Below are 24,383 nucleotides of genomic sequence, written 5' to 3'. Positions count from 1 at the left end.
GAAAAATAATGCCTGTGGAAAAGATAAAATATAAAAGAATGGACTGTTGTGTAATTAATGGGGGAAAATGTTGTTTTTCCTTTTCTTTAGATTAAATGGTTGTATCATTTACAGAAACAAGTACTAATTCCAAAAATGAAAATGTTCACGCTTTGAAATTAGTTTGTAACTGTGATGCTGTAGTAGGGAGTGGGAACTCTTTTTTCTGATCAATGTTTATACCGAAAGAATTTCCATCATGCCAAGGGCCTAACTGTCCAGTAAGTTACAGGGAGGGTTGGATTATTAAAAAAATTATTTAATACGGTGACTGTGTGTGGTTTCTAAATGTTCAGAGGTAGGAGATTTTGGGAATCTAGTATGTAAAGAATCAGTTGATTGGAAACTATTGTACTGAGGACAAACTTTGCAATAGTGTGGGCTTGGATGTAGCTTCTAACCAGAGAACTGTTTGCTGGCCTAACTCAACTCGGTTCCTGTTCCAGTTATAGTTACGAATTGAGGAATATATTTGGCTTCTGAACTTTCCAAACTGATTTAAGGACCATTGATTCAAATAATCATTTGGATCGGTATATGGAGAGTTCTGTGATGATATGATATTGGCTCTTTTCAATATTTCCAGTTGCTTTTGCAGTTACCCAGTTTCTTCACAGCATTGCTGCCTGTCTGAATATTGTAAATTATAGGTTTTGTGATAAGACTTGGGCGTTTTGACAGATGTGGAGATGTTTTTGTAATAGATACGACCTACCATGCCTGATTTTAAATGGCATAAATATTATTGTTTGTAGCTATTACGCACATTGCTGTGCTATACCTGCCCATTTTTCCAGATGCAGATCTGTGCAAATATTGAAGTTGCTTAGAAATAGAAACATGCAGTAAATTATTCTACCCCAGAGTGCTTCACCTGCTGCTTTAGTCCATTTTCCCCCATGTAAAATGCATGCAAACAAAGGTTATTAATAATGTTGCAAGTTCAGACACTTAAAAAATGCCAAATTATAGTGCAATCTTCAACTATTTCAGGAGCTTTCAAGGTGCACCTTGCCAGGACAATTCCTCTGGTCTGAAATCCGCCTTCCCTCAAATATTGAAGTTGCTTAGAAATAGAAACATGCAGTAAATTATTCTACCCCAGAGTGCTTCACCTGCTGCTTTAGTCCATTTTCCCCCATGTAAAATGCATGCAAACAAAGGTTATTAATAATGTTGCAAGTTCAGACACTTAAAAAATGCAAGGTGCACCTCGCCAGGACTATTCCTCTCGTCTGAAATCTGCCTTCCCTCCAGTTCTCCGTTAAAAGTGCAGGCTGAGGGTTGGAGGAACGGCCAGAGGCCCCCCAGACTCCTGGGCTCGTGTTCTTCCCTCCACTGGAAAAAATGGTAGCAAGGAGTAGGTGATGGCAGCTGCTGGTGGAGAAGTTAATTTGTCCTTCAGTCCTCTCCCTGTGGCCCAGGTTAGAGTATCTCAGTTGAAAGGTGGACAGCTGAAAGCAAAGTGCGTATGTTCCTCTGGCAGTGATGTGCTACCTGCTCCTCCTGAAGATCTGCAAGAAAATTGCCTCCAGTGCAAGACTGGTACCATTAGAACTTGCAGCTGATTGTCCTGGGTTAAGTAATTGAAGACTATTAACGGTTTAAAGGGAGTATGTGTTATACTGACTGTCGTTTTGTTTCTATAGCCCGTGGTTTTCTTGGGCAAGGTTTTTAGTATCCCGAGTCCATGTTTAGTTGTAGTTGCTCTCCTGTGAAGTAGCAGAAGATCTGCTGTTGTCCAGCCTCTGTCCCTCAGCCTGTTTGGTGTGAATGACCAGCACAGGCCATAAAACTCCATCCAGCTGAATGCAAATTTTATTTTGGTTTCATTTCTTAATTGGTTGTGTACCTGACAGGCTATGCCCAATACTGCTATATGATTATGGAAAGAATTATATTTTTGTGAATTTCTCCTTTTTTGATAAAGAACTACTGAGTCTTCAGGGGAGCTTGATGTGCTTCTATTTGAATATGTCATACAATCAGGCATGGAATATTTAATGCATTTAGAGTGTTTTCATTTTTACTGGAAATCGAACTGATTTCAAGCCAGTTGTTGCTGAAGATGCTTATTTTCCTTTTTGGTGAGTAGATGAATCATTAACAGAGAATGATAGGGGGGTTGTTTGTTTTTCCCTGATGTATAGAGAGCTTTCCAGGAACATGTGAAGAACTGAATTGGATGTCTTTCAAGAAAATACATATATTGAAAACAGACTTCTTTATATGTGATTGCCTTTCTTTGGGATAGCTAAAGTTTAAACACTTTGCCTGTGTGTCATATTTCTAATGTACTTACCATCATATACTGTATGGTTGCTGGGTCAGGCTCTGCTACTGGAAGAATGTGTATTTCCTGCCAAGTCATTTTTCAACAGAAACTACTGGGTATCAGTCGAGGTTTCACTGTACAGGGAAGCTATTCTTAGGAAAAAGATGGTGATTTTTTTTATTATTATTATTTGATTTTTTTTTTGTAAGAAGGGAGAACAATGGATGGCCCAAGATGTTAGCTAAGACACTCTGATCAAATTCAGAACAAGAGAGACTGAACTTATCTGTTTTTTCTCTTTATACTCCTGTCCCCTTCACCAAAGAGCTAAAGATGTTCTTGAGATTTGCAACTGAATAAAAGTAGTTGAAAAAGAGATTTCAGCCAAAGAGCATTTTGCTGGTGTATAAAATAAAAAAAAAAAAAAAAAAAATACCACAACTATTTCTAATACTGCCAAAAGAGCTATTAGAGCAGCTGAATATCTGCTTTCAGGTTACAGGTATCTAGATAAGATTAGACAATATTTTTTTTCCTCCTTACAGGCATCTAAGGACATCTAAGTAACATGAAAGAATTATGATTGGTATGATTACCAGTAAAAAACTGGTACTGGTACTGCGTTACCTGAATATGTCACATTTTGTTTTGTGTTCTGTTTTTTCCCTTGAGATTTCTATTTCTGTAACGGAATACCATCCAGTCTCTACCTTAGGTAGGGGGAAGCTGAAAATGTGCATACGCTTGCGATTAATAACATGGTCCTAAGAACTTTTCCTCTGAAATTCTTTGTTTTAAGTATTTTTTGTTTACATTCTTCAGAAATGATCATCTAATTCCTAAGTTGTAAATAATTTTTTTTTTGCCATATATAAATGTTTATTTTGACTATTTATACTATGTTTACTTATGTTTTGTGATAAAGCTTGAATGAGGCTTTTTTTCTGCTACTTACAGGCAACTTGGCATTTTTTTTTAATTACTTGTGTATATATATATATACTATTGTACAATTTACCATAAGCAAAATGCAAATGTGTGGTATATGGTAGGTAAACTCAAGTCTGTCAGCAATAGAAAAAGTACAGGATGTTTCAAATAGATTCTTCTTCTTGAGCAGGGTGTTCCAGTTGGAATACAGAATAGATTAAATGGGTCATAGAGAGGCGTGTATGTTTGTGAGTATCATACCTAAACTAACAATGAAATACTGCACGTAAAAGTTATTAAACTAAAAGGTTCAGCTTGACTATCCCCTTCTGTTTGTGGCTTTTCTGAGGAAGAATTACGTCTCTCAAAGAATTATATTATTATAAGAATTATATTCTGTTACATATTACAAAACACAAATGTTTGACATAACTTATTCTATATAACACTGTATTGTAATGCCTGACGGAGGTGGGGAAGAAAGGTCACAGTACACCAGAATAGATGGTTTCTGGCACAATATCAGTCATATCTTTATTAAAGGTTACAAGCAAGTTCCTCCTTTGCCAAAAATTGGACATAACCTTTCTTTAAAAAAAAGAAAAAAAGTTTATTTGCTTATGCTTTTAAAGGGTATAACAGCCTTAAATGCATCAAACTTGAAACATTTTAAGACCTTTTCAAGGCATAATCTGTCTTGGAGAGAGTACTGCATTATTCTCAGGTTGATGTCAGGCGCTGACAATGGAATTAAACCTCTGTGTAAAAGCCATGGAGATGGCTGTCCTGAAAAAGCCTCTACTGGCATTCTTCTCAGCCCAGAAACTTTAAACTTTCAAGTATTTGCTGAGGGATAGCTGATGCCGAGTTTCTTTAGCTGTTAGGGGGAGAGGGAAATAGGAGATAGCAGAGGAGAAACCATAAAACAAGCATTGCATGCTAAATACTGTGAATACTTGTGCTCTTGAGAGATGGAGCATCTTAACTGAAGAATCCATCAAAATAAGCTACTAGAAGAAATATCGTGAGGGTAAGATTTTTGCCATTTTAAGCACTGAACTTCTACAGGAGTTCTCTGAGAACATTTTCACCCTCCTGAGAACATGAATAATGTGAAATCTCCAGTAAGCAGTGCTCTTCATCTTGGCATCTTTGCACAATGTAAGAAATGGTCTTTTTGAGTTTCCATGAATCACAAATCATAATTTAGAATAGTGATTGCTGTAATAAATTTTCCTCAAGTATTTAGTGTCATAATTTCCCTCTGAAAATTAGATAAATGAGGGGGAGGGTTTCTTTCTTGATGTTGAAATACATCCTTGCTTAATAACTTTTGTTTTGTGTTTGGATGCTTTAGTTCTTGGCTATTCAGAGGTTTTAAGCATTTAACAGAAATATATAATCAGTGAGCTTTTTTAAAAGGGTAGCTCGTTACTTCCTTTAAGTCATTTTAGTTTCCAATCAACAAAATCCTACCTGAAATCTCAAAATGCTGTTCTGAATAATGGTTGAATGTAATCAGTCCAAATGTGCTGGTTTTGTCTTTTTATCTAGTGATAAAATTGGCAATCAATAAAGTAATCACTATTTGGTCATAATCTCCCTCACAAAGTTTAGACTAATCTCAACTGTTTTCATTTTTTCCACATTACATCCATATTTATCAATCAGAAATTATTCTCTCCCATTAAGCAAAACTTTACTGCACTGTTATATGAAAACTGTTTTTATTGCTTCATAGTTTCTGGCATTGCTTCACTGGAAAACTAAGTATTTTGACCATTGGATTTTGAAGTCTGGGTATGTCTCAGTTTGTGCCTGTGGCCTTGGTTACAGGAGCTGTTGGGTTGACAAAGAGCTGTTGAAACAAGTTTGTTGTTTGGATTGTAAATATAATTTTTTGCCCCCTCCCCTCCCCCAAGAGTATAACTCAAGATCTAATTACATATCCACAAGGTACTAAAATACTTACAGTACATTAGAAAAGCTTGGAATATCTGATCTAATTCACAAGAAAGAAAATTCAGAAAACCCTAATTATTCTGTATATTTAATTCTCTGTATTTGTCACCTGCTTTCTAATGTGTGTACAGTTTCTGAATTTTAGGTGCTGATTATATAACATGTTTTCTTCAGGGGACATGCAGCTTTTATTTTTAATTCTGTATTTATGTATTACTGATTACAGTATTGTGGAACAAGTCTGGTCATCTAGGATGACTTAAAACATTTTCTGCCCTCCATCTCCTGTTCTCCTCAAAAAATTATTTAGCAGGACATATTTAGGATTTTCTGGCTTTGCTCAGACTTAGAGCAATTATTATTTTTAAATGTTCCAACTGTACTTTACTACTTCATCCAGTCTTGTAAAATGATTACCTGAGGAATTGGACAATTTTTCAGTTTAAATTTTTGTTGCAGTAGAATATAGAAAAAAGTGCTTCTGCATAGCATTAGAACATTTCAGTGGAACTAAAACTGTGAAATGTGATTTGTTATACAGTTCATAGTCAAGTAAACTCTGTAATTAAATAATATTACTTTAAAGGTTTTATTTGAATCTGACTGCTTTTGGATTACTTGGAACTGTGTAAAGGAATACGATTTTGTTAGTCTGTCCCTTTCGTGACTACAAATACACCTCAGCTGTTTTCTTGGGGGAGGTTTCTGGATAATCTCTAGGAACAGGTCTCTGGAGATAATTTTATGACAGAGAATGTGAATAAGATTGAATATTTTAAATATTAGTATTTAAAATTAGGAGGTTAAGTGTGGATTTAAAGCCTAAATTACTGCTGCATGTTGTAATTTTTTCTTATTAAAAGAATGAAGCCACCTAATAAATCCCATTGACATCAATAGCAGTTACAAGATGCTTAAAGTTTAAATCACATAACTGATTATTTTCATTTTACACAACTGTTATTTGCATTATTGATATAGGTTGGGTAGCCAACAGTTGGGTTTAGAAACAGAGAGAAACAAGTGATCCTATCCATTTTTTGCTTTTGTTTGGGAATCTTTGCATTCATTTTCCATGTTGAGAAAATTCTGAGAACCTATCTAGCTCTTTCTTTATGTCTTTGACTGAGTTATATGTGAGACTTGGAGAGATGAATCATGTAGAGGCAAGTAATTTAATATTCCCTTATTTATACCTCTGGCCTTAAATTTGCTAGTTTAGTGATTACTGGCATTTGAAGAGAGTTTCTCCCTTATCTTAAAATTTCTAACAAAGTTTCTGGCTATAGTTACCTTTAATATTTTATTTTTCTTACTTTCCTTTGATTTAAATAACTTCATAGTGGATTTTCAGAGAAAAAGTTAGTGCTGAAATTGCTGCACTTTTGCTATGCAAAAGGTACCATTCTCTTTCAAAGGGTTTCATAAGAAAACATTTCAACAGTCCAAAGCTCCACCAAAAGGGGGGGGGGGGAAGCCAGAATTCAATTGTACTCCAAGTCACAGTAATTTATTCCATATTAGAACTGTGTTTCCAAAAGCATGGTCGGCTATAATATGTTTCTCTTTCTCTTTTTTAATAAGAAATTTCATGCCTAAAGCACATCAATGCTGTCTTACTGAAAAACTAGCTAAAGGTTTGAAATGAATTAGGCAAGGTCACTTTGGTATTTGACACAGTTTTACTCTGCAAGTATTTGTTTGGGATTATAAATTTGATTCTTGCTCCTTTTACGTGCACTTTGAAATTTGAAACTCTTCAAAGCTTTTTTAATTTATTATTAGCTGTAATAAAGAGTTTTTACATCAATGTTTATTACATTTTCTTACATGGGGTAATAAAAAGGCTTGTAGCATATTATGGTGTAAGCTTACTCGTGTTCGGTATTATCTTTAATATAATTTCTCCATTATGTCAAGAATGCCTGAAATGCTGAATGCTTTGAATTTATTTTTTTTTAAGTTGATTAAGCCTAAGTAAATACTAAATCAGAATATACTTTGCATTTACAGGCACTTGCAGACCAGTTTGAAGATGCAAATACATCAGTATCTGAACGCATGAAGATTTTCTACTGTTGTCAGGTGCCTCCACATTGGGCCATACAGGTGTGAAGCAATCCCATTTCAAGCTTTACTTATAAGTCTGTGGTTCTTACTATTTTTGATGCTACATGGCTCCAAATCAAGAGAGCGTGATATGATCTTGAGTTGAAACACCGTAGAAATAAAAACGTAACCTAACAACACAACAGGTTTTTCTGGAAAGAAATCAAGTTCTACAGTGTTTTGCTTTCAGATGTCTTGTTCTGTCATGCACAGAGGTAGTTGCTTGTAGTGCAATTCTTCTTTACTTTCCTTTTTCCTCCAATAAAAAATGGACCAAAACTTACAAGCTTCCAACATACCTCCTGTAAAAATAATCTTGCCACTGTCTTACTATTTATTTCTGTTTTACTTATGCTGCTACTGCATCTTTCTCATCTTTTAATGATCACTCACTCTGGGTTGTTTTCAGGAAGTGGATCATGGTCAAAGCAGCCAAATTAGGAGTCAAAAGTACGCTGAAGAACTCCTCGAGCTGAGAAAGTTTTTATTTTCGAGACATGCCCCTTTTTACTAGTGCTGACAGGATTTATTTTTTTTTTCCCCAAACTACAGTGTTTATCTTGACAATAAACTCTTTCTAGAACAGAAATCTACACATTAGAGTCTTATCTGATAATACTATATTTAACAAACTTAAGAAAACTATTTGCATTGCATACCTCCAAAGGTGTTCATGTTGTTTGCTTTTAATGGTGTTTTATTCCTTTTTGATTTCTAGTCTCAATACATGTTGCTTTAACCAGTCATATCTTTTCCTAGCATTCTGAAATTATTCCACACAACCTTTCAACAGGCACTTGCAATAAAACTAGCAAATGTGCTTTTCATTTCAGTTGTCAGAGTGGCACTTTTCGATCCAAGCCAATTTTCCAAGCCAAAGATAGAAATACTAAAATAGGGATTTATAATGGAAGATGGCTGCAGTTTTCTAGTCATAGTAATGAAGAGGCATTGCCTATATAAATTTTACCAAATTTGACTCTGAGTAAATTTAATAAAACATAAATGAGATTTAGTTCCAGACACTGGCAAATGTAGGTTTTTTCCTAAGCAATTAATATAAAGCTAACAAATACTTTGTTACAGATTCTCAGAGTTTGTTAGATATTTATGTCAAGGAACTGTAGCCAGTTCTTAATTTTTTGACTACCAGTCTGTTCCCGTATGATAACTCCTTGGGTTTGTAACAGATACTGAACCCAAGCCTGTAAATAGAGGTCCATGACAGCTGCGGAGAATTTCAGGGAATCCATTCAGGATCACCAGAAGCACTGCAGAGGTTCACCGTATGGGATCTCCTAGCATACTTTGGTGTCCTTATGCAGAAGGCTCCCATTTGTTTTTGCAAACTAAATTGTGTATGTCACACATAATAAATAAGTTATTTTTCCTTCAAAGATGAAATCCTATACGAGATTTTAATCTCCTCTTAAAAAATAAAGACCAAAGACAACATTTCAAAATCGTGAAAACATACCTTGTTTGTTTTTAAATTGAAAAGGTTACTCAATTATTTTCGCAAGTACATTGAAATAATAGCTGAATTTGAAATAACAAAGAGGCTGACTTATCCGTGAGGAAAATTCAGCTAGGGAGTTGAACCTGAACTCAAATCCAATATTGATTTGACTGAAAACTAACACCCGTTGGCAGTGGCCGTTTGAGATAGTGATTTCTCACAAGTGCCTAACAATACTGTATCAGAACCTTTCTGTCCATCCATGGTTTCTCACAGGTACAGATTAGTATAGCAGAGCCTTGCTAGAAGAGGCTTTAATGCCCTCCATCAGCCTCCCACTCTCAGCATTCCCAACATCCTGCTGCAGCTGCTCTCCAGCCACATGGGCCACGCACCTCGTTTACAGGGTGGAAGTTCAGCTCTGTCAATTTATCCTTGCCATGTCTGTTTCCATTTTTGCAGTATCTTATAAGCTAGTTCAAAGTAGTTAAGCTACTGACATGAACAAAAGTCAAATCAAAACAATTATTGTTCCATTGATGTGTGCGGTTTTTTTGAGGCATATACATTGTTTGATGCTCCAGCTTGAAGTTTGAAGAGAATAACTCCATATTCTCTGTTTGCTTCTCGTTGATGTCAGAAATGCCTCTAACATCTTTCAAAAAAGGAAATAGTACTTACTTACCTATTTTCAATTACCTTGAATTTCTTATCTTTCCAGCGTCAACTTGCAAGCTTACTCTTTGAGCTGGGATGCACCAGCTCTGCCTTACAGATATTTGAGGAGCTGGAAATGTGGGAAGATGCAGTAATCTGCTATGAAAGAGCAGGACAGCATGGAAAGGTAAGAAAAATGGGGTTTACAGCTGAGATCCTGTGTTGAAATAGGATCTGAAGCACGAAGGACTGTCTGGCTTGAGCTACTAGTTCACTAATGACACTCACTTCTACAGGGGTATCATGAGGAAAGTCTGTTTAGGAAAAATGGACACATGACATAGGAGTGTGTCATAACCTGTGAATGCCAAAAAAAAAAGTTTGGGGTAATGACCACATGAACTAGATGTTGACAAATACGAAATAAGAAGCAAGATAGTGATAGTGATTCTTGAAAATATTCAAGGAAAATTAAGTTCACAACTCTGGATTCACAGCAAGTTGTAACGTGGACATTTCAAGAAGGCTGTAGCAGTGACTCATGATGGGGTCTTGGAGCTTTGTCTGGAGGCGATACTAGTTTTCTTTCCTATTTGATTTCAAGCTATTAACTGTAGTTTTCAAAAACACTTTAAATACATCAAGCACTGATGTTGTTCTATCTAATTCCCTAATGTTAACATATTCAAATTACAGAATCAAACATTTGAGATAAGAAGTGGTATAAGATTAAAAGGCTTTATTTTGTTAAGTCTGTGTTGATGTTTTCCTGAACTTCTCCATCCTTTCTTTAACACTGCTGCAGCTACATGTGATCAGCTCCAGACAAAGACAATTTAAAGCCAGCACCTAACTCTATGTATTGGTGACAGAATAGTTTAAAAATGCTGGTAGCAGGTTGTAGTAGCCCTCCTGTTGTTGATTATTCCGCTGTTACTGTTAGAGCAATGAATGGTAGGAAGATTTTAGAAAACGATACCTGGAAGCAATGCCTACTTGTGTGTAACTTTAGCTGTGTTCTCCTTCTGGTGCAATCTCTCACACAGAAAGTCTGTAACAGGAACTTATGCTATCAAGCATTGTTTTCAGAATTTATATAGCTTTCAGAAATACTCACTTTCAGACAAAAAAATGTTTTTTCTTTTCTTCCCTGTTCTTCCTCTCTGTTTGGTATATGGTAGCATTAAATATATGAATGTATGTGTGCCTTTATGATGCCATAAGCACAAAGACTATGCTTAAACTAATTTAAGCTTACAGAATAGAGAGCTATAACTTCAATTAATAGAAAAAATGCAGAATTTCTCATATTTACATATGTTTTCTAATTATCATGCACCAATGCCTAGATTTTGGTCATTATAATCTGACAGATATGTCTTGCTGCCAAATTGTGTGTCATATTATGCATGCCTTGTGGATAGTATGCTAATATCCCAATTTTTTCAGCACAGTGCAGAAATAGAGGTCAGTATTTTCCATTTCCTGGAAATGCATTCTGTCCTAGTTACATTCACAAACTGCCCTTAGGGAGTTATGAAAATGGCACTTGGAGAATAGGACAGGATATCTGACACAGGAAACTGCTTAGAAATGCTTTCAGAATGAAGGTTTGTGCTGTGCATTGAAAAACAGAAAATGCTGTGTAAGTACTAAGTAACAGTAGTGCTGGGAAAAAAACTAGACGAAAAAAGCCAGAAAATTAGAAACATTTAGCTGTACACCAAGGAAAGTGACTATTTGCACTCCTTATCAGAGAGCTTTCAGAGTGTGAACTGTTTGTATTTATCAAAAATGGTTTTGTGTTTTTAAACATGGTAGTTATTCTTTTAGAAATGCGTGAGAATCTACTGAAGCAATATGTTGTTCAGTGGATGTTCATGTCATTAAAGAGCTTAACATATATGTACCCAGAAGAACAAACTCTATTTAATAAACTACTGCATGTTTGTCACTCACAAATGCTTTTATATAGAAAACCTGAATTTAAATACTGGAAAATATAATATAACAGCCAGATATCAGCAATATCAATGTGTTTGAGTACTTAAACATCAAAGTAATATGTTCCTTCCTCCTACTTTCAAATTATGCACTGACAGAGAAGCAGAGCATGTAGATAAGGCTATGCGAAGTTCTGCATTATGCACTTGTGAAATACATCATTCACTCAGTTATAACAGGTCAATGTAGCAGTACAAATTTTGCAGAGTCAGATGTCAGTAACATTTAGCAAACTTTTTTGTGGATCTCTTACTGTTACTGGATATGGCTCTATACTCGCTTGTTTCATAATCTGAACAAAATTAGTAGAAACCAATATCATAACATGAGTCAACAGAAGAGTAACAGAGTGCTAAACGATAAACAAAACAGGGCACAGAACAAACAAAAGTATTATAAAAATGCCCAGTATGTTGATAGTTGCTGTGGCTTTCTCATTCCAGTCTTTTAGTCATTGTATTCCTTTAACAGACTTGTTGCGGTGAGAACTGCGTTGAAAAGTGTCCCTCTCCCTTCTTTTAAATATGAGTGGGACCTAGAGATCTCCAGAGTGTTACTTACATCGGCCAACTTTATTTGGTTAAGGTGTAAGAGGTCTCTTCAACCTCACTGGAAATGGATAATACACTAAAAATAGTACTCTGTCCCTGCTAAAGAAAAAAGAAAGGATGAACTAGAGATGTGAATTTTCAGTTCTCCCAATTGAAGCTCCTTGCAGGAGCTCTAGGGCATGGTAGCTGCTGACCTTTGATAAATTCGTGAGATCTACCTTTTAGCATCAGCCTGGTATTGTGTCTCACAACACTGTTTTCAGCCCTATCCCTATTCCATCATCTCCTCAGAGTAAACAGCATCGTACACAGTCCATGATACCCAGCAATCCACGTTCTACAGTTATTTTGCTTGTCATGACATGACACACATATCTCAAAACATTTGAACAAGGAAACACAATTATGGTAAGTTCTCAGCTCACCTTTAAATCCAGGAAATGCATCCCAGATGCAAAGTCAAGTAGTACAATACTGATTAGAGCATGAGCTTGCTCAAGAACTTGATTGATTTCTACCACATACCGTAACAGATGTAGAAGGCAGGTAAGCACTCCTATATGTAGCTACAAATTGAGAAAGAGGAGTAAATGGCTTGCCCGTGGTCATGCATGAAGTTACACGGAAGATGAAATGAAAAGTTTAGACCTTTCCTTTTCTCTCACTACCTCTTTCCATGCTCACCTGTTCCACTTCTTCATGCTACTTCTTTGGTAACTTAGCAAATAACATGCAAGCAGGAAAGGTGAAAGCGTTTTAGGAAGTACTTTGAATTAGCAAAGGAATGAATTGTCAGTAGAACTGGTAGACCTGTGAAGAGTGAAGCTAATAGGGTCTTTTAGGAAAAAAAAAAAAAAGAAGCATGGGAAAATGTGGATGGGAGGGCAAGCAGAAGTTTGAGGTTGGGAAGCCAAATGCAGGATGAATCTTGAACTTGGTTTCCAGGAGTCTCTGTAGTGAGTAACAAAAAAGGACCACCTTTTATTTAAAACAGAGCCTTCTTTACTGATTGGGGATTTTTGTGAAGCGTTGCCTGTTTAATTCCCATACCAACCATAGTAGTCCAGAAAGCAAGTTAAGAGCCTAAATCTTTCTCATGTTTAATCAACAGACTTTTGAATTGAGTATTGAATTCCGCCCATTCTGGTGCAGACCATTCTGTGAAAAGCAGTGGTGTTATAATTACTTCTGTTTCAGTCAGCAGGGGTTATACAGCTTCATTTTTTTTCTTTTTAGGAAACTTTTAATTAATAGTTTTCTTATTGAAGCTTATTTAATTAGGTATAATTTTTAGTTATAAAACATACAAATTAATCATTAGTATCTGTTTAATGGGTAAGAATAAATCTCTAGTGGTTATATTTCTTTCATGTACATTGTGTGAGTTGTGTGGAAAATGTTCCTTTAATTTTTTTGCTGTTAAGATTTGTTTTTTACAGAAGCAGGGTTCTTATCAAAGATTAAATGTGCATTTTTGAAAATACGTTACTACAAAGTTAGGAGTAGGGAATATTTTTCTTCACAAAAGCGAGGCAAAATGAGAAATCCAGTTTTAAAGTATTATCTGGTTTTGTAGAAGACAAATGAAAAATGTTTTGAGAACACAGTTTCTTTAGTTTGTAGTTATAATGCTTTGTATTAGCCTTTAAAGATTTAAGTAATAAAAAGGTTTGTAACATGCCAGCGAGGTGATCAGATAGCCAATGAGATGAAGGAAAAGTCAGACTTCTGCTTATTTAATTCTCTGTTTTATCTGTGTGATGAAATATTTATGTTGGCAATAAATTCTTGTAAGCTTAGACCAGAACATGATGGTTTTATGCTCTTAAATGTGAAAAACAATTAGCGCATGGTTGGCTTTCTGGTCTAGTGTATGACTGGTACTAGGCACTGCCACGGAATAGCAATCTGAGCTGGGGAGCGCCCTGCAGAGAAAGAGGTAAAGCAGCAGCGTGCAACGCACTTTTCACCTCATAGCTGCTGTTTGCACAGCAACGTTTCAGTCTCTTTTCTTTATCTCAAGGGGAAAAAAACCTTACTTTTTGATGCCTGATGTGATTACTGCAATAATAAAGCACCCAGTTCTCTCTGTTCTAAAAAAAAATCATCTTAAAGGTCTATTATTAATGTATGTTCCTTTAATCTTGTCATAGCACCTAGTGGAGGCAGGGAAGGGGAAGGAAACTGCCCTTTAACCAAACCCTCTGCAAGTGTGGTCGTCTTGTTAGGCGAGATTTTCTAGTGCTTTGACTAGGCTAATTCTAAATTTTAAATAATAGTTTCTTTGGAGAACTGTTCCATAGACACTTAAAAACGCTTGCCATTAAGTTATTTTCCTAGTATTCAGCCACTAATTTTCTTCTTACTGGGATTCCATTTTGGCTAGTTTAAGATCCCTTTAGAAATCTAAACAATACAGCCCTTCTTCACATTTGTGCACTTCAAATATTTGTAGACTTTTCTGTTACTTTATTTAACAAAAATGGTAGTAAGAATGAAGTGTTAAAATTACTATACGTTGAACATTTCAAAACAATGTAAAACAAAGTCATTTTTCTAAAGATGATTTTTTAGACAGGATCAATGAATTTTACTGATTGGAGGAAGAGATTGTCTAGAGATCATCTGAAGGGCAAAGAAAACAGTTCTTAGAGAAACAAGAAATGCAGTATTCATTTATATGCAGAGATAAACTCAGCTTTCCTTTTAGATAAACTAGCTATGATAGAAGAATGATTAGTGTTAAAATGTCAAACATTAATTCTGTGGCAGGCAGCCTTGGATCTTCTTGGTTCAGATGGTTCAAATAGATCTTTTCTAATAGAAAAATTATACTGAACTGAATTATTATGTTTTACGTTGTTACATTTTTGCAGCAGGGGACTGAGGTAGGAGTTTGGTCTGAACAGCAGATCATCTGTCCAGTGTATTTATCTTTTCAAAAAGCCGCAGAAAGCAGACTATCTCATGTTTAAAAGAGAAACAATAATTTTATTGTTAGAGTGAGATAGTGACCCTGAGATAAAGAGCTTTTGAAAGTTGGTTACAGCTCATAATAAATGTCTGGGAGACCCAGCTTGTGTCTTCCTTTCCATAATGCTGTATATATTCTGAATATATTTCATCTCAAACATTTAGTTAAATTTAAAACTTCTACATCTTATGTAAAAGAGTAGCATTTCCAAAACCAACAGTATGAAAGTGGATGTGTCTTCAGACATAATAGAATGGAAATAGCTATTTTCAGAAAGGAGCAATTAGAGAAAAAGAAATGATGGTCATTGCAAGAGTACTTATTAGGATATATCAAAAACACAGATGATAAATTATTAGGATTGCACATACCTTAATGTTGCTGATACTGCGTTGCTATGAAGTAGGTGCAGGTTTGATGTCCAGGGCTGATATTTGCTCTTGGGACAGAATTCACACCTCAGATATAAAATGAGGAGCAAGCTAGTTCTTGTTTTCATGGGTACATTTTCATGGGTGCATTAAACCAAAAGCCGCCGTATTATGTTGATGAAGTGGGTTTTTAAAAAAACAGGTTTGGAACCAGATTCTCTCTAGACTTTATCTTTGATGCTGTGTTGGATCAAGATACTGTTTCCTTACCATCTCTACTTCTTAATCTTCATCTGATAATTGCAATGTGCTGAAGTGGTATTTGTTCAGGTAGGTGATTAACTGAAAATAAATTGTCCCATTATGTTTTGGTTTCTCTTTGTTCTTTAACAGGCAGAAGAAATACTCAGACGGGAGTTAGAGAAAAAGGAAACACCAGGATTATATTGTTTGCTTGGTGATGTTCTTAAAGATCACCAGTATTATGACAAGGCCTGGGAGCTCTCCAAGCACCGCAGCGCCCGTGCCCAGCGCTCCAAAGGCCTCCTCCATCTCCGCAACCGGGAATTCAGGGAATGTGTGGAGTGCTTTGAACGTTCAGTGCAGATCAACCCTATGCAGGTTGGGAAATGATACACATACAGCTTTGGTTTAGTTGGTGTGTTCAGTTTTGAATGATGAAACGCTTTTGTAAAAAGCAATTATGTGCACAGTTGTCAAAGTAACAGCTTATTACTATTCTTAGCAAATTTTTCACCACATACTTGAAAGTCTGGCTAAAAACAGTAGTGTAATGAAATGAAGACATCCTTTTGCATTCAGGTCCTTGCACGCAGCTAACTCTTTGCCTGTACAGCTCCTCTATTTCACAGGGGTCAAGCCATTGAAAATTAATAATTATCATCAAATAAATCATGAACAAGTGTCAAGCAAAATAGTTACAAGAAGAATGCTGCATGAATGAATGAAATTATCCTTTTGCCTTGTCTGTTGACTGAGTTACAAACTCTGATCCGTGCATTTCACAGAAATATTTTTCAGGTGTCTTTTTCAGGTCTGTCCTGCTTTGGAGTCACTCAGAAGCATTGTGTTACACTTGTGATGACAGTAGCTTTTATTGCAGTAATGCATCAAAACTGAAACCACAGTCTAAAAAGTTCTCTTGGTGAAGCTGTTTATTTTGACAGATCCTTTGCAAGCTGTTCTGCAGATCATTTTTGTAATCTTGTTTCAGTTTCTCAGCCACTATCTCCCATCCCAATGAGGTCCACCCTGTGAAAGGTCTTGAGAATTTAAAACAGCTTTGTGGTTGTTTATGTATATAAGTTGTGCTCTTCATAGCTGGTTCCAGGTCCGTGTGAAAGTAATATAGTCTTCCTTCTTGCCTTCCAAAGAACACTGCTGAAGCTGCTGTTTTCCATTCCACATAACTAGCTGGACTTCTGCTTTAGAAAAATTTTAAAGTCCTCCAGCCTTTCAAATTGTTTATCCCAAAGCTTTTTTTGTATTTCAGTGATGTATTTTATTCCAGTGAATCAAAGTCCTGTTCTCGTTCAAATGAACTCCAGGTAACTTATGAACAGCTTTAGAATGGAAAGCAAAATGAACAAAACTGCTTCCCTTGTCTTTCAGTTCTCTTACTGACTCAGGAAATGCCAACAAAGTATATATTACTCAGATAGGAACCTTATTGAAATCAAGAGGACTCCCAGATAATACAGGGCTGCAGAAGATGGCCCCTACAGGGCTCAAAAACTGGGAAATATTCTGCTGAGATGCTTTTTTATTTTGTGTCCTGTCCAAAGGAAGCTTAAAATGAAAGGCAATCCAAGAAAAATAGGCCAGTCCATATAGGAAAGTGAACATTTCTTCCTCTTGTTGCTCAGGAAGCTCTATTTAAGATTCAGGTGAATTGTTTCAAACAAATAGATTGAGCAAATGGATAGTGTGGATTGACTTATCACTGTCTTCTAAAGACTATTGGTATTCTGTAGGTACAGAAATGAATTGTTTCCTATTCCAGGATGTCTTGTGAATGAAGAGCAGAAAGGAAGGTAATTGTAGATGCGAGGACTTTAATACAAGGAAAATATTCATTAATGAATTGTTCCCAGAATTACGAATAATTTATCAGGTAAACAAGGAGTCCCAATTACAAAGAAATTCTTTTTTTTTTGTGTGGTTATCAGAAACCTTTTTGGAGGAAGGGAGTTTAGACTGAGCAAGTGATTCCCCAAAATATCTAATGGATAAAACCATTCTCTGTCAGTCCTCTTTTAATCTTCTCTACTCTTTGGCCAACTGGTCAAATTTGGTTGAGGTCTCAGGGGTAGGTCTTTGCGGTATGAGCCAACCACCATATTAGACTTTGGAGAATCCCCAGAGGAATGAAAGTCTTACAGTTCAAATATATCTGAAAGTTGTCTTCATTAGCACTGCTGCTCACAGAATGAATTAGTCTAGTACATGCCAGGTGGATTACAGACACATTTCTCTTGCACTTTCACTGCGAGCAAGGCTGGACTGAGACGATTCCAGAGATCAAAGAGCTCATGCAGTCAGTTCTCCAGCAGTGAAAGTCTGCATAACAAAACTTACAGCTTGTTAAATTACAGATTTGTTAGTTCTCGTGTTCAACAGTGTATGACTCTCTATATCCAGTCGCTTCACATCTGAATTTTCCAGAAATAAGAGTGTTCATAGTACATTTTTTGTGCCCACACCATTCTCCACCATGTCACAGTCTGCAAGAAAAGAATAATCCTCTTTTGTGCTAGACTATTTGGCTCATAACTTCTCAGGCTAACTTTCTTGGGTGTGAAGTAAGACAGGTGATCTCTCTCCAGTTTGGGAAAACAGTGACGCTTTAGAAGTCAGCTTGCCATCAACTATATCTGGAATTTAAAGTTATGGACAATGCAATGAGAGCCTTGTTCTCAACAATTCTCCTTCTCATTCATCTTGTAATAGTAAAAGTAACTTAAACAAGAGTTGAGCTAGAGTCTCTCATTGGAAATGATGATAAAAGTCTCTATACTTACTTAAAACTACAGTACATTCTGTCAGTGTGTTGTGTTCAAAAGAAACTGAATTATAAGGGAGATAAACTATGCCAAAAAATGAGTAATTAAAAAGGTACTGAGCTAGGGTTTCACTCAACTAGAGCTCTTAGAATTTTATTGTAATTACTAAGCCCAAAGACTAATTTTGCTCTACAGGGCGTACAGATTGTTTCTAAATTAACAGCACTGTACTCCTGAGAGTATTGTACTGAAGAGTTTACTGGATTCTGGGGAAAAAAAAAAAAAAAGTATGTGTATTTGCCATATGCAAATAGTAGAAATTGCTTTGAAAAGTGCAAAGAAGTTTCTTCAGATATAAGATTTGTTTTTTTTTCTTTTTAAGTATTCAGCTATACTACAATTAGGTTATTTTGAAATGATACTCCCACTAATATGAGAGAACTGTTTAGACTTTCTTAAAGCATTTCATGATCATGTCGAATTATTAGACTTGCCTGGAAATTCCTGATGGCAAGTTTTAACAAGGAGTCCAAGCCTAAATTATCTTCCTTTGCTGGTCATTGTCTTCAGTGTTGAAAAGGGTAAAAATTTACAGCTCATTGTCATGTGTTTTTTCCAATCAGTAGTAACATTTGAACCTCTAACCAATGCACTTTTTTTTATTTCCAAAAAAGAACTTTAACCTAGTTCCACAAGCCTTGACAAATGTCTTTTTTGAACTTCGGACAAAGTTTTCCTTACGCTACCTTTCAGTCAGTCACTTTCCTCAGAGCAGTTGTTACATCAGCCAGTGGGATCAGCAGATTCTGTGCCCTCCCCAGTAAGAAAGTAATTCTTACCATTCTTTCCACAAAAAATAGCTTAAGCCTGTTGTTAAACTGTATCCTAAATATATTATTAAAAAGTCACTGTACTACTTATATTGTGGAAGAAATTCATGCTCCCTTTCCGGATATCTAAAGGATGATAAAATACCATTTCATTGCTATAATAGATCAAAGGCAATGAACCTTGGTTGGTTGGTTGGTTTGGGGTTTGATTTTTGTTTTGGTTTGGTTTTTTTGTTAAAAACAACTACTGTGTTCTTTCATTTAACCTGTCGGACTGGTTCTTTTTGAGCTTTCTCATTACTCTAGCACACCAGCTTTTAAAAATTGTCCTCTTATTCTTAATAATCTCCTTTTTTTTTGTTTGTTTTTAACTGTTATGATTGCCTAGTCTTTTTAGAGCCTTTTAAAATGACAGTATACAGTTGCTCTCCAAGCCTTGAGATGCCTTATCCTTAAAAGTTTCAAGTCTTCTGCAGACCTTTACTCTTTTAGCTGCCCCTTCTAGTTTTTAACATAGTTTTTCCATTTTAAGTATTCTGAGATACAGTCTTTATACTGCTTTTTTTAATGAGACCTGAAATTTTAATCCATACCAATTCTGTTCTTTGTTTACGCAGTTACTTTTCTATACAATTGATGCTGATTTCTTTAACATATAGTGACATTCTTCCATCTGCACAACCTATTCCATTTTCTGTATACCTCTTACCTCCGTATCATAGCATCTCATGAGGCTGCTTGACTTAATTCCCCCTCCAAAGACTTTCATCTCATTCTTCTTGTCTGCTAAAGGATCCCCTTTGGACACCTTTCCCAACCTTCTCTATCATGTCCAGTTCTTACATTTTTTCCCTTCAGTCAAAACCTTCATGCATAGTTACTGCTGGGCAAAATACCTTGTTTCAAATTAATAAGAAAAGAAAATTATTTATCATTCTTTGCAGTCACTGTATGATTTTTAGTAGGTACCTGCTTATACAGCTTTTCTCCACAGAAGTAAGGAATCATTTTACTTTCTCCTCGTACTGTAACTTTTCCTTGAAAAAGCAGCTGACAAGCTTAAGCACTGGTAAGCCAGTTCCTGAGAGATGTAGCTGCTCACCATCAGCCTCAAAAACTTAAAATGCTGGAAGTTTTAGTCAAATCAGATTCTGGAAGCACAACTCAGAGGTGAGACTGTGCTACTGTTACTTGTTAGAATTATAAAAAATGCAGTGGGTACTTTTTCTCTCACCTTTTACAGAAGCACTGTTTAACTTGTACCCTGAGCTATAGAGTTGGAGCTAGCCTTCTATTTCATGCTTGATCGGTCCCATCTCTACCCCCACTTTTCATGCCCAGGAAGTTATTGATCTAGGAAGAAGAGAAAGGGGAGTTAATGAGGTAGCAGCCATGTGGGAGTGCTGGACTTCTGGAAACTTGATGGACAAGAGAGGCTTAAAAAATGCGATTGACTAAATGTTTATTTCCTATTAATTTTGCCCTCTGAGATTTGGGAAACATTGTTTTCTCCTCCTGTGCAGTTCCTTCCTTGAATGATGAGTTTAAGGATCGAGAAAGGTGACAGGCTGACAATGCCGAAAAGTTGATTTTCATGTTTGCCCAGGCCAGATGTAATTGGCAGTTCTGTCTTCACCTATTCATCCATATGCTCTGAGGATTGGCCACCCTCAAATGCAAAAGGTGTTATTGCATTTATTGCCAAGCTGCTTCAGTTCTTTTCTTGGTATCATGAACACTGCCCACCAGGGTGCCAGATCTGACAGGGATAAATGTCATACATTTGTATTCTGGGCTCTAAGTTTTGAAGCAGATTAACTATGAACTCTATAGAGGTAAGTCAGGAGCAGATATCTTGTTACTGGTTTTAAGTTGGGTTTCAGAGACAGAAAAATGAGACTCATCTGGAGAGAACTGTAAAAATATCTGCTACAGGGTTTGCAGTTAGTCTGTGGAGGTACAAGCTCCTTGCATATGAACCAACGGCTTTATCCTCAACCCTGTAAAATCCCTGATTTGCAAATGTTTCTTAAGGTAAGGTTTTTGTGTTTAAATAGCCATTATTGTTTCCTACAGAGAACCTGACTTATCAGAATTGCTTGCTTCAGAACTAGTATCCAAAACACAAGAGGGTATGAACTTTAATCACATATCTTGAAAAGTAATATGTTGTTGTGCAATATAAATTAATGTAACCTGGTTTTCCGTCTTCTTCTTCCCAACCTTTTTCCTTCTCAAAAAATTTTCCAAGAAAACCTATTTATGTTTCTTACCTTGGCATTTAGAATGGAGAAACGGCTGAGCTTATTGCAGTAGGTAGTACTATCTGGAATAATTTTGCAGCGTATTATGAAATACTCGGTTTGATTTTGACTGCATACACTTAAACAGTGTAATGCTGTCAGAAAATCTTCTGTCAATGTACTTGGGATTTAATACTCTTCTGAATTACAGAGCTTTTCTAAAAGGTAGTATTGCTTAACTTGCAGCTCTGAGAATTAACCGTGTGGCAAATCAGGAACTTGCTACTGAAAAGCTATGAGAATACATATTTAATTTGCTGTAATTCATGTCTATATCTGATATTATTTAGAATAGAATAGACTATTTCAATTGGAAGGGACCTACAGCAATTGTCTAGTCCAACTGCCTGAGTAATTCAGGGCTGACTGAGTTAGAGCATGGTATTAAGGGCATTGTCCAAATGCCTCTTAAACCCTGACAGGCTTGGGGCATTGACCACCGCCCTGGGAAGCCTGTTGCAGTGTTTGACCACCCTCTCGGTAAAGAAATGCTTCCTAATGTCCAGTCTAAACCTCCCCCGGCACAGCTTTGAACAACTCCCACACATCCTGTCACTGGACAGCAGGCTTAAAAGGAGCCAGCAGTGAGCCCTGGCAGCCCCGAGGGCAAACGGCAGCCTGGGGTGCATCAAACCCAGCACAACCAGCCGGGCACAAGAGGGGATTACCTGACTGTATTCAGCGTTGGTGTGGCCTCACCTTGAGCATTGTGTGCGGTTCTGGGCCCCACCATTTAAGAAGGATCTGAAGGTCCTTGAATGTGTCCAGAGGAGAGCAACAAAACTGGTGAAAGGGCCGGAGGGCATGTCCTATAAGGAGCGGGTGAGGACTTTGGGTTTGTCTGGTCCAGAGAACAGGAGGCTGAGGGGCGACCTCATTGCTCCCTGCAGCTCCCTGAGGAGGGGAAGTGGAGAGGGAGGTGCTGAGCTCTGCTCCCTGGTTGAATCTGAGAGGTATTTGGTTGTAACAACTAAAGACGTACAATCCAAGATTATTGAACTGGTAAAGTTCTGTTCTCTGTACAAGACATTATTTAAGTAGATTTCTATCTCTAAACATTGCATTATAAACTAGAGAAGACTGATATTCTGACAAGCTATAATTTTGAAGTGTTCGGTCATTAGAAATGTTTCTTGTAAAATGTGATTTCCTTGAAATACATTTCAGAGTATTTACCATTTGACCTAATTGTAATAAAGTAAATGTAATTGTAATAAAATGAATGTGGATTTTCCACAAGTTAAAGCAAAATATGCAAACCTCTAAATAGCTATCATTTTCTTCTCTAAATGAAGATGCCCTGTTAAAGAGCACTTCACATATGGTTAAGTGGTCTTTATATAGTCAACACGTTTGTTTATCCATATTTATTAAAACTTTGAACCTAAAGTTTTCCTATATTCTGCATGCAGGATATTATTTATTCCAATGCAATACTATTGTGATAGCTGAAAATCAAATAAAAACAACAAGAGTAGTGTGCATCCAGGCAAAATTATTTCTTTTGTGCCAAAATGGGTACATATATATATTATAATCCATTTTTTCTCTCCAGCTAGGTGTATGGTTTTCCTTGGGCTGCGCATACATTGCTTTAGAAGGCTATGAAGGTGCTGCCAAAGCATTTCAGCGCTGTGTGACATTGGAACCAGATGTAAGTACTTTTCGACAAGTAATTCAGATGGCTTATCTAAAAGCAACAAGGATGTTTTCATCATAAACAAGCAAAGCAATAATGAAAAACTTGTTTAAACCCTAGCCCTTTAAATAAATTAAACTTGTGCATGAAGGATATATTTTTGTCATAAGGCATCATAAAAATGTTTGTCCAATACTTAACTTTGTCCAAGTGTGTGCGCGTGAATGTTAAAGTATGTTTGAGCCGAAGTTCCTTTATGCTTGCATACATTGCTAAAACGGAGAAAAGGGAATGAGTAGACTGTGAGGAGTGTTAAAAAGAGAGATGAAACAAAAAAAAATAAAGTACTTAGTCCTCTAAGCCGTTTGAGTGTGACTGCATTGAGATAGCGGAGGCGTCAGCTGGATTACCTCTTGGGAATACTTTTGTCAAAAAGCCTGACTGCCAGCATGTTGCTCACTTAGAGTTAATGCCACCTACTTGATAGAAACTATTATTCATTCTTTTCTCTTGCAGAAACGAATGAGAGAGCAATGAAAAGTGACAGAGTATTCTTTTTTCTTTATTAATAAAATGAAATAACTTATTTTGGGGAAAAAAATGTACGTACTGACAACCCTGTATTTAACTGGAATTTTTACTTTATAATATATTGATATTTTTTGTTTCAGTACAATAGATTTACTTCCAAATAAATAGTAAAATTGTGTTCACTTATCTCTCTGGACCTGTACTTGATTGTATTCATTTGAACCAGCCAACTGACTTCTCAGTGGGTTAAGTGGTATTTGTTTTGAGAGTAAAGGCTGCTGGGAAGGCTCTTAGTTGTGGAGGTGAAACCAATTTTTATACAATGACCTGCAGCAATGTAATGACCATTTTCATTTAAGCTCATTCAATTAAGCTTCAAAAAGGTTTCTCAACATGATTTTAATGCTTCTTAAGCCTAAGGATAACCTTCAGTACCAGAGTACGTTTCATTGCAGTACCCAGGTTCTGTTCCTCAAATTTGTGCTAGTTGTCACATTGCTGAATTCAGTGGTGCAGCTTCAAATTTACAGCAGTGTAAGGCGATGGGCAGGCAACATCTCTGTAGGTGGCTCTGCTGGTTTTACCAGAGGAAAGGTTGTCTGAGCACTCCGTAATCCTTTTCAGGTAAAACAGTTGATAAACACTGTTGGAACTAACCCTGTTAGTTTTGCCTGAGATGCATTAGGGGACATTCAGATGATTTTTATCACTAACAGAGTGGTGCAG

General features: G+C 36.4%; 1 protein-coding gene across 1 annotated transcript in view; it reads left to right on the top strand.

Annotated features, from left to right (window-relative positions):
• The window catches only part of TTC27 (tetratricopeptide repeat domain 27), a 123,820-nt gene that overhangs the window by 80,193 nt on the left and 19,244 nt on the right, over nt 1–24,383 (top strand). Inside the window, exons 10-13 of the mRNA XM_009697697.1 lie at nt 7,220–7,315; nt 9,496–9,618; nt 15,725–15,952; nt 23,043–23,141. Coding sequence (XP_009695999.1) covers nt 7,220–7,315; nt 9,496–9,618; nt 15,725–15,952; nt 23,043–23,141 — 546 coding nt within the window. The remainder of the gene's footprint in view (nt 1–7,219; nt 7,316–9,495; nt 9,619–15,724; nt 15,953–23,042; nt 23,142–24,383) is intronic.

The sequence above is a fragment of the Cariama cristata genome, unplaced genomic scaffold, assembly GCF_000690535.1.
Source record: "Cariama cristata isolate BGI_N322 unplaced genomic scaffold, ASM69053v1 scaffold1833, whole genome shotgun sequence".
NCBI classification, from domain to species: domain Eukaryota; kingdom Metazoa; phylum Chordata; class Aves; order Cariamiformes; family Cariamidae; genus Cariama; species Cariama cristata.
Note: the sequence above shows the minus strand (reverse complement) of the source record. Positions and strands in the feature narration are given on the sequence as shown.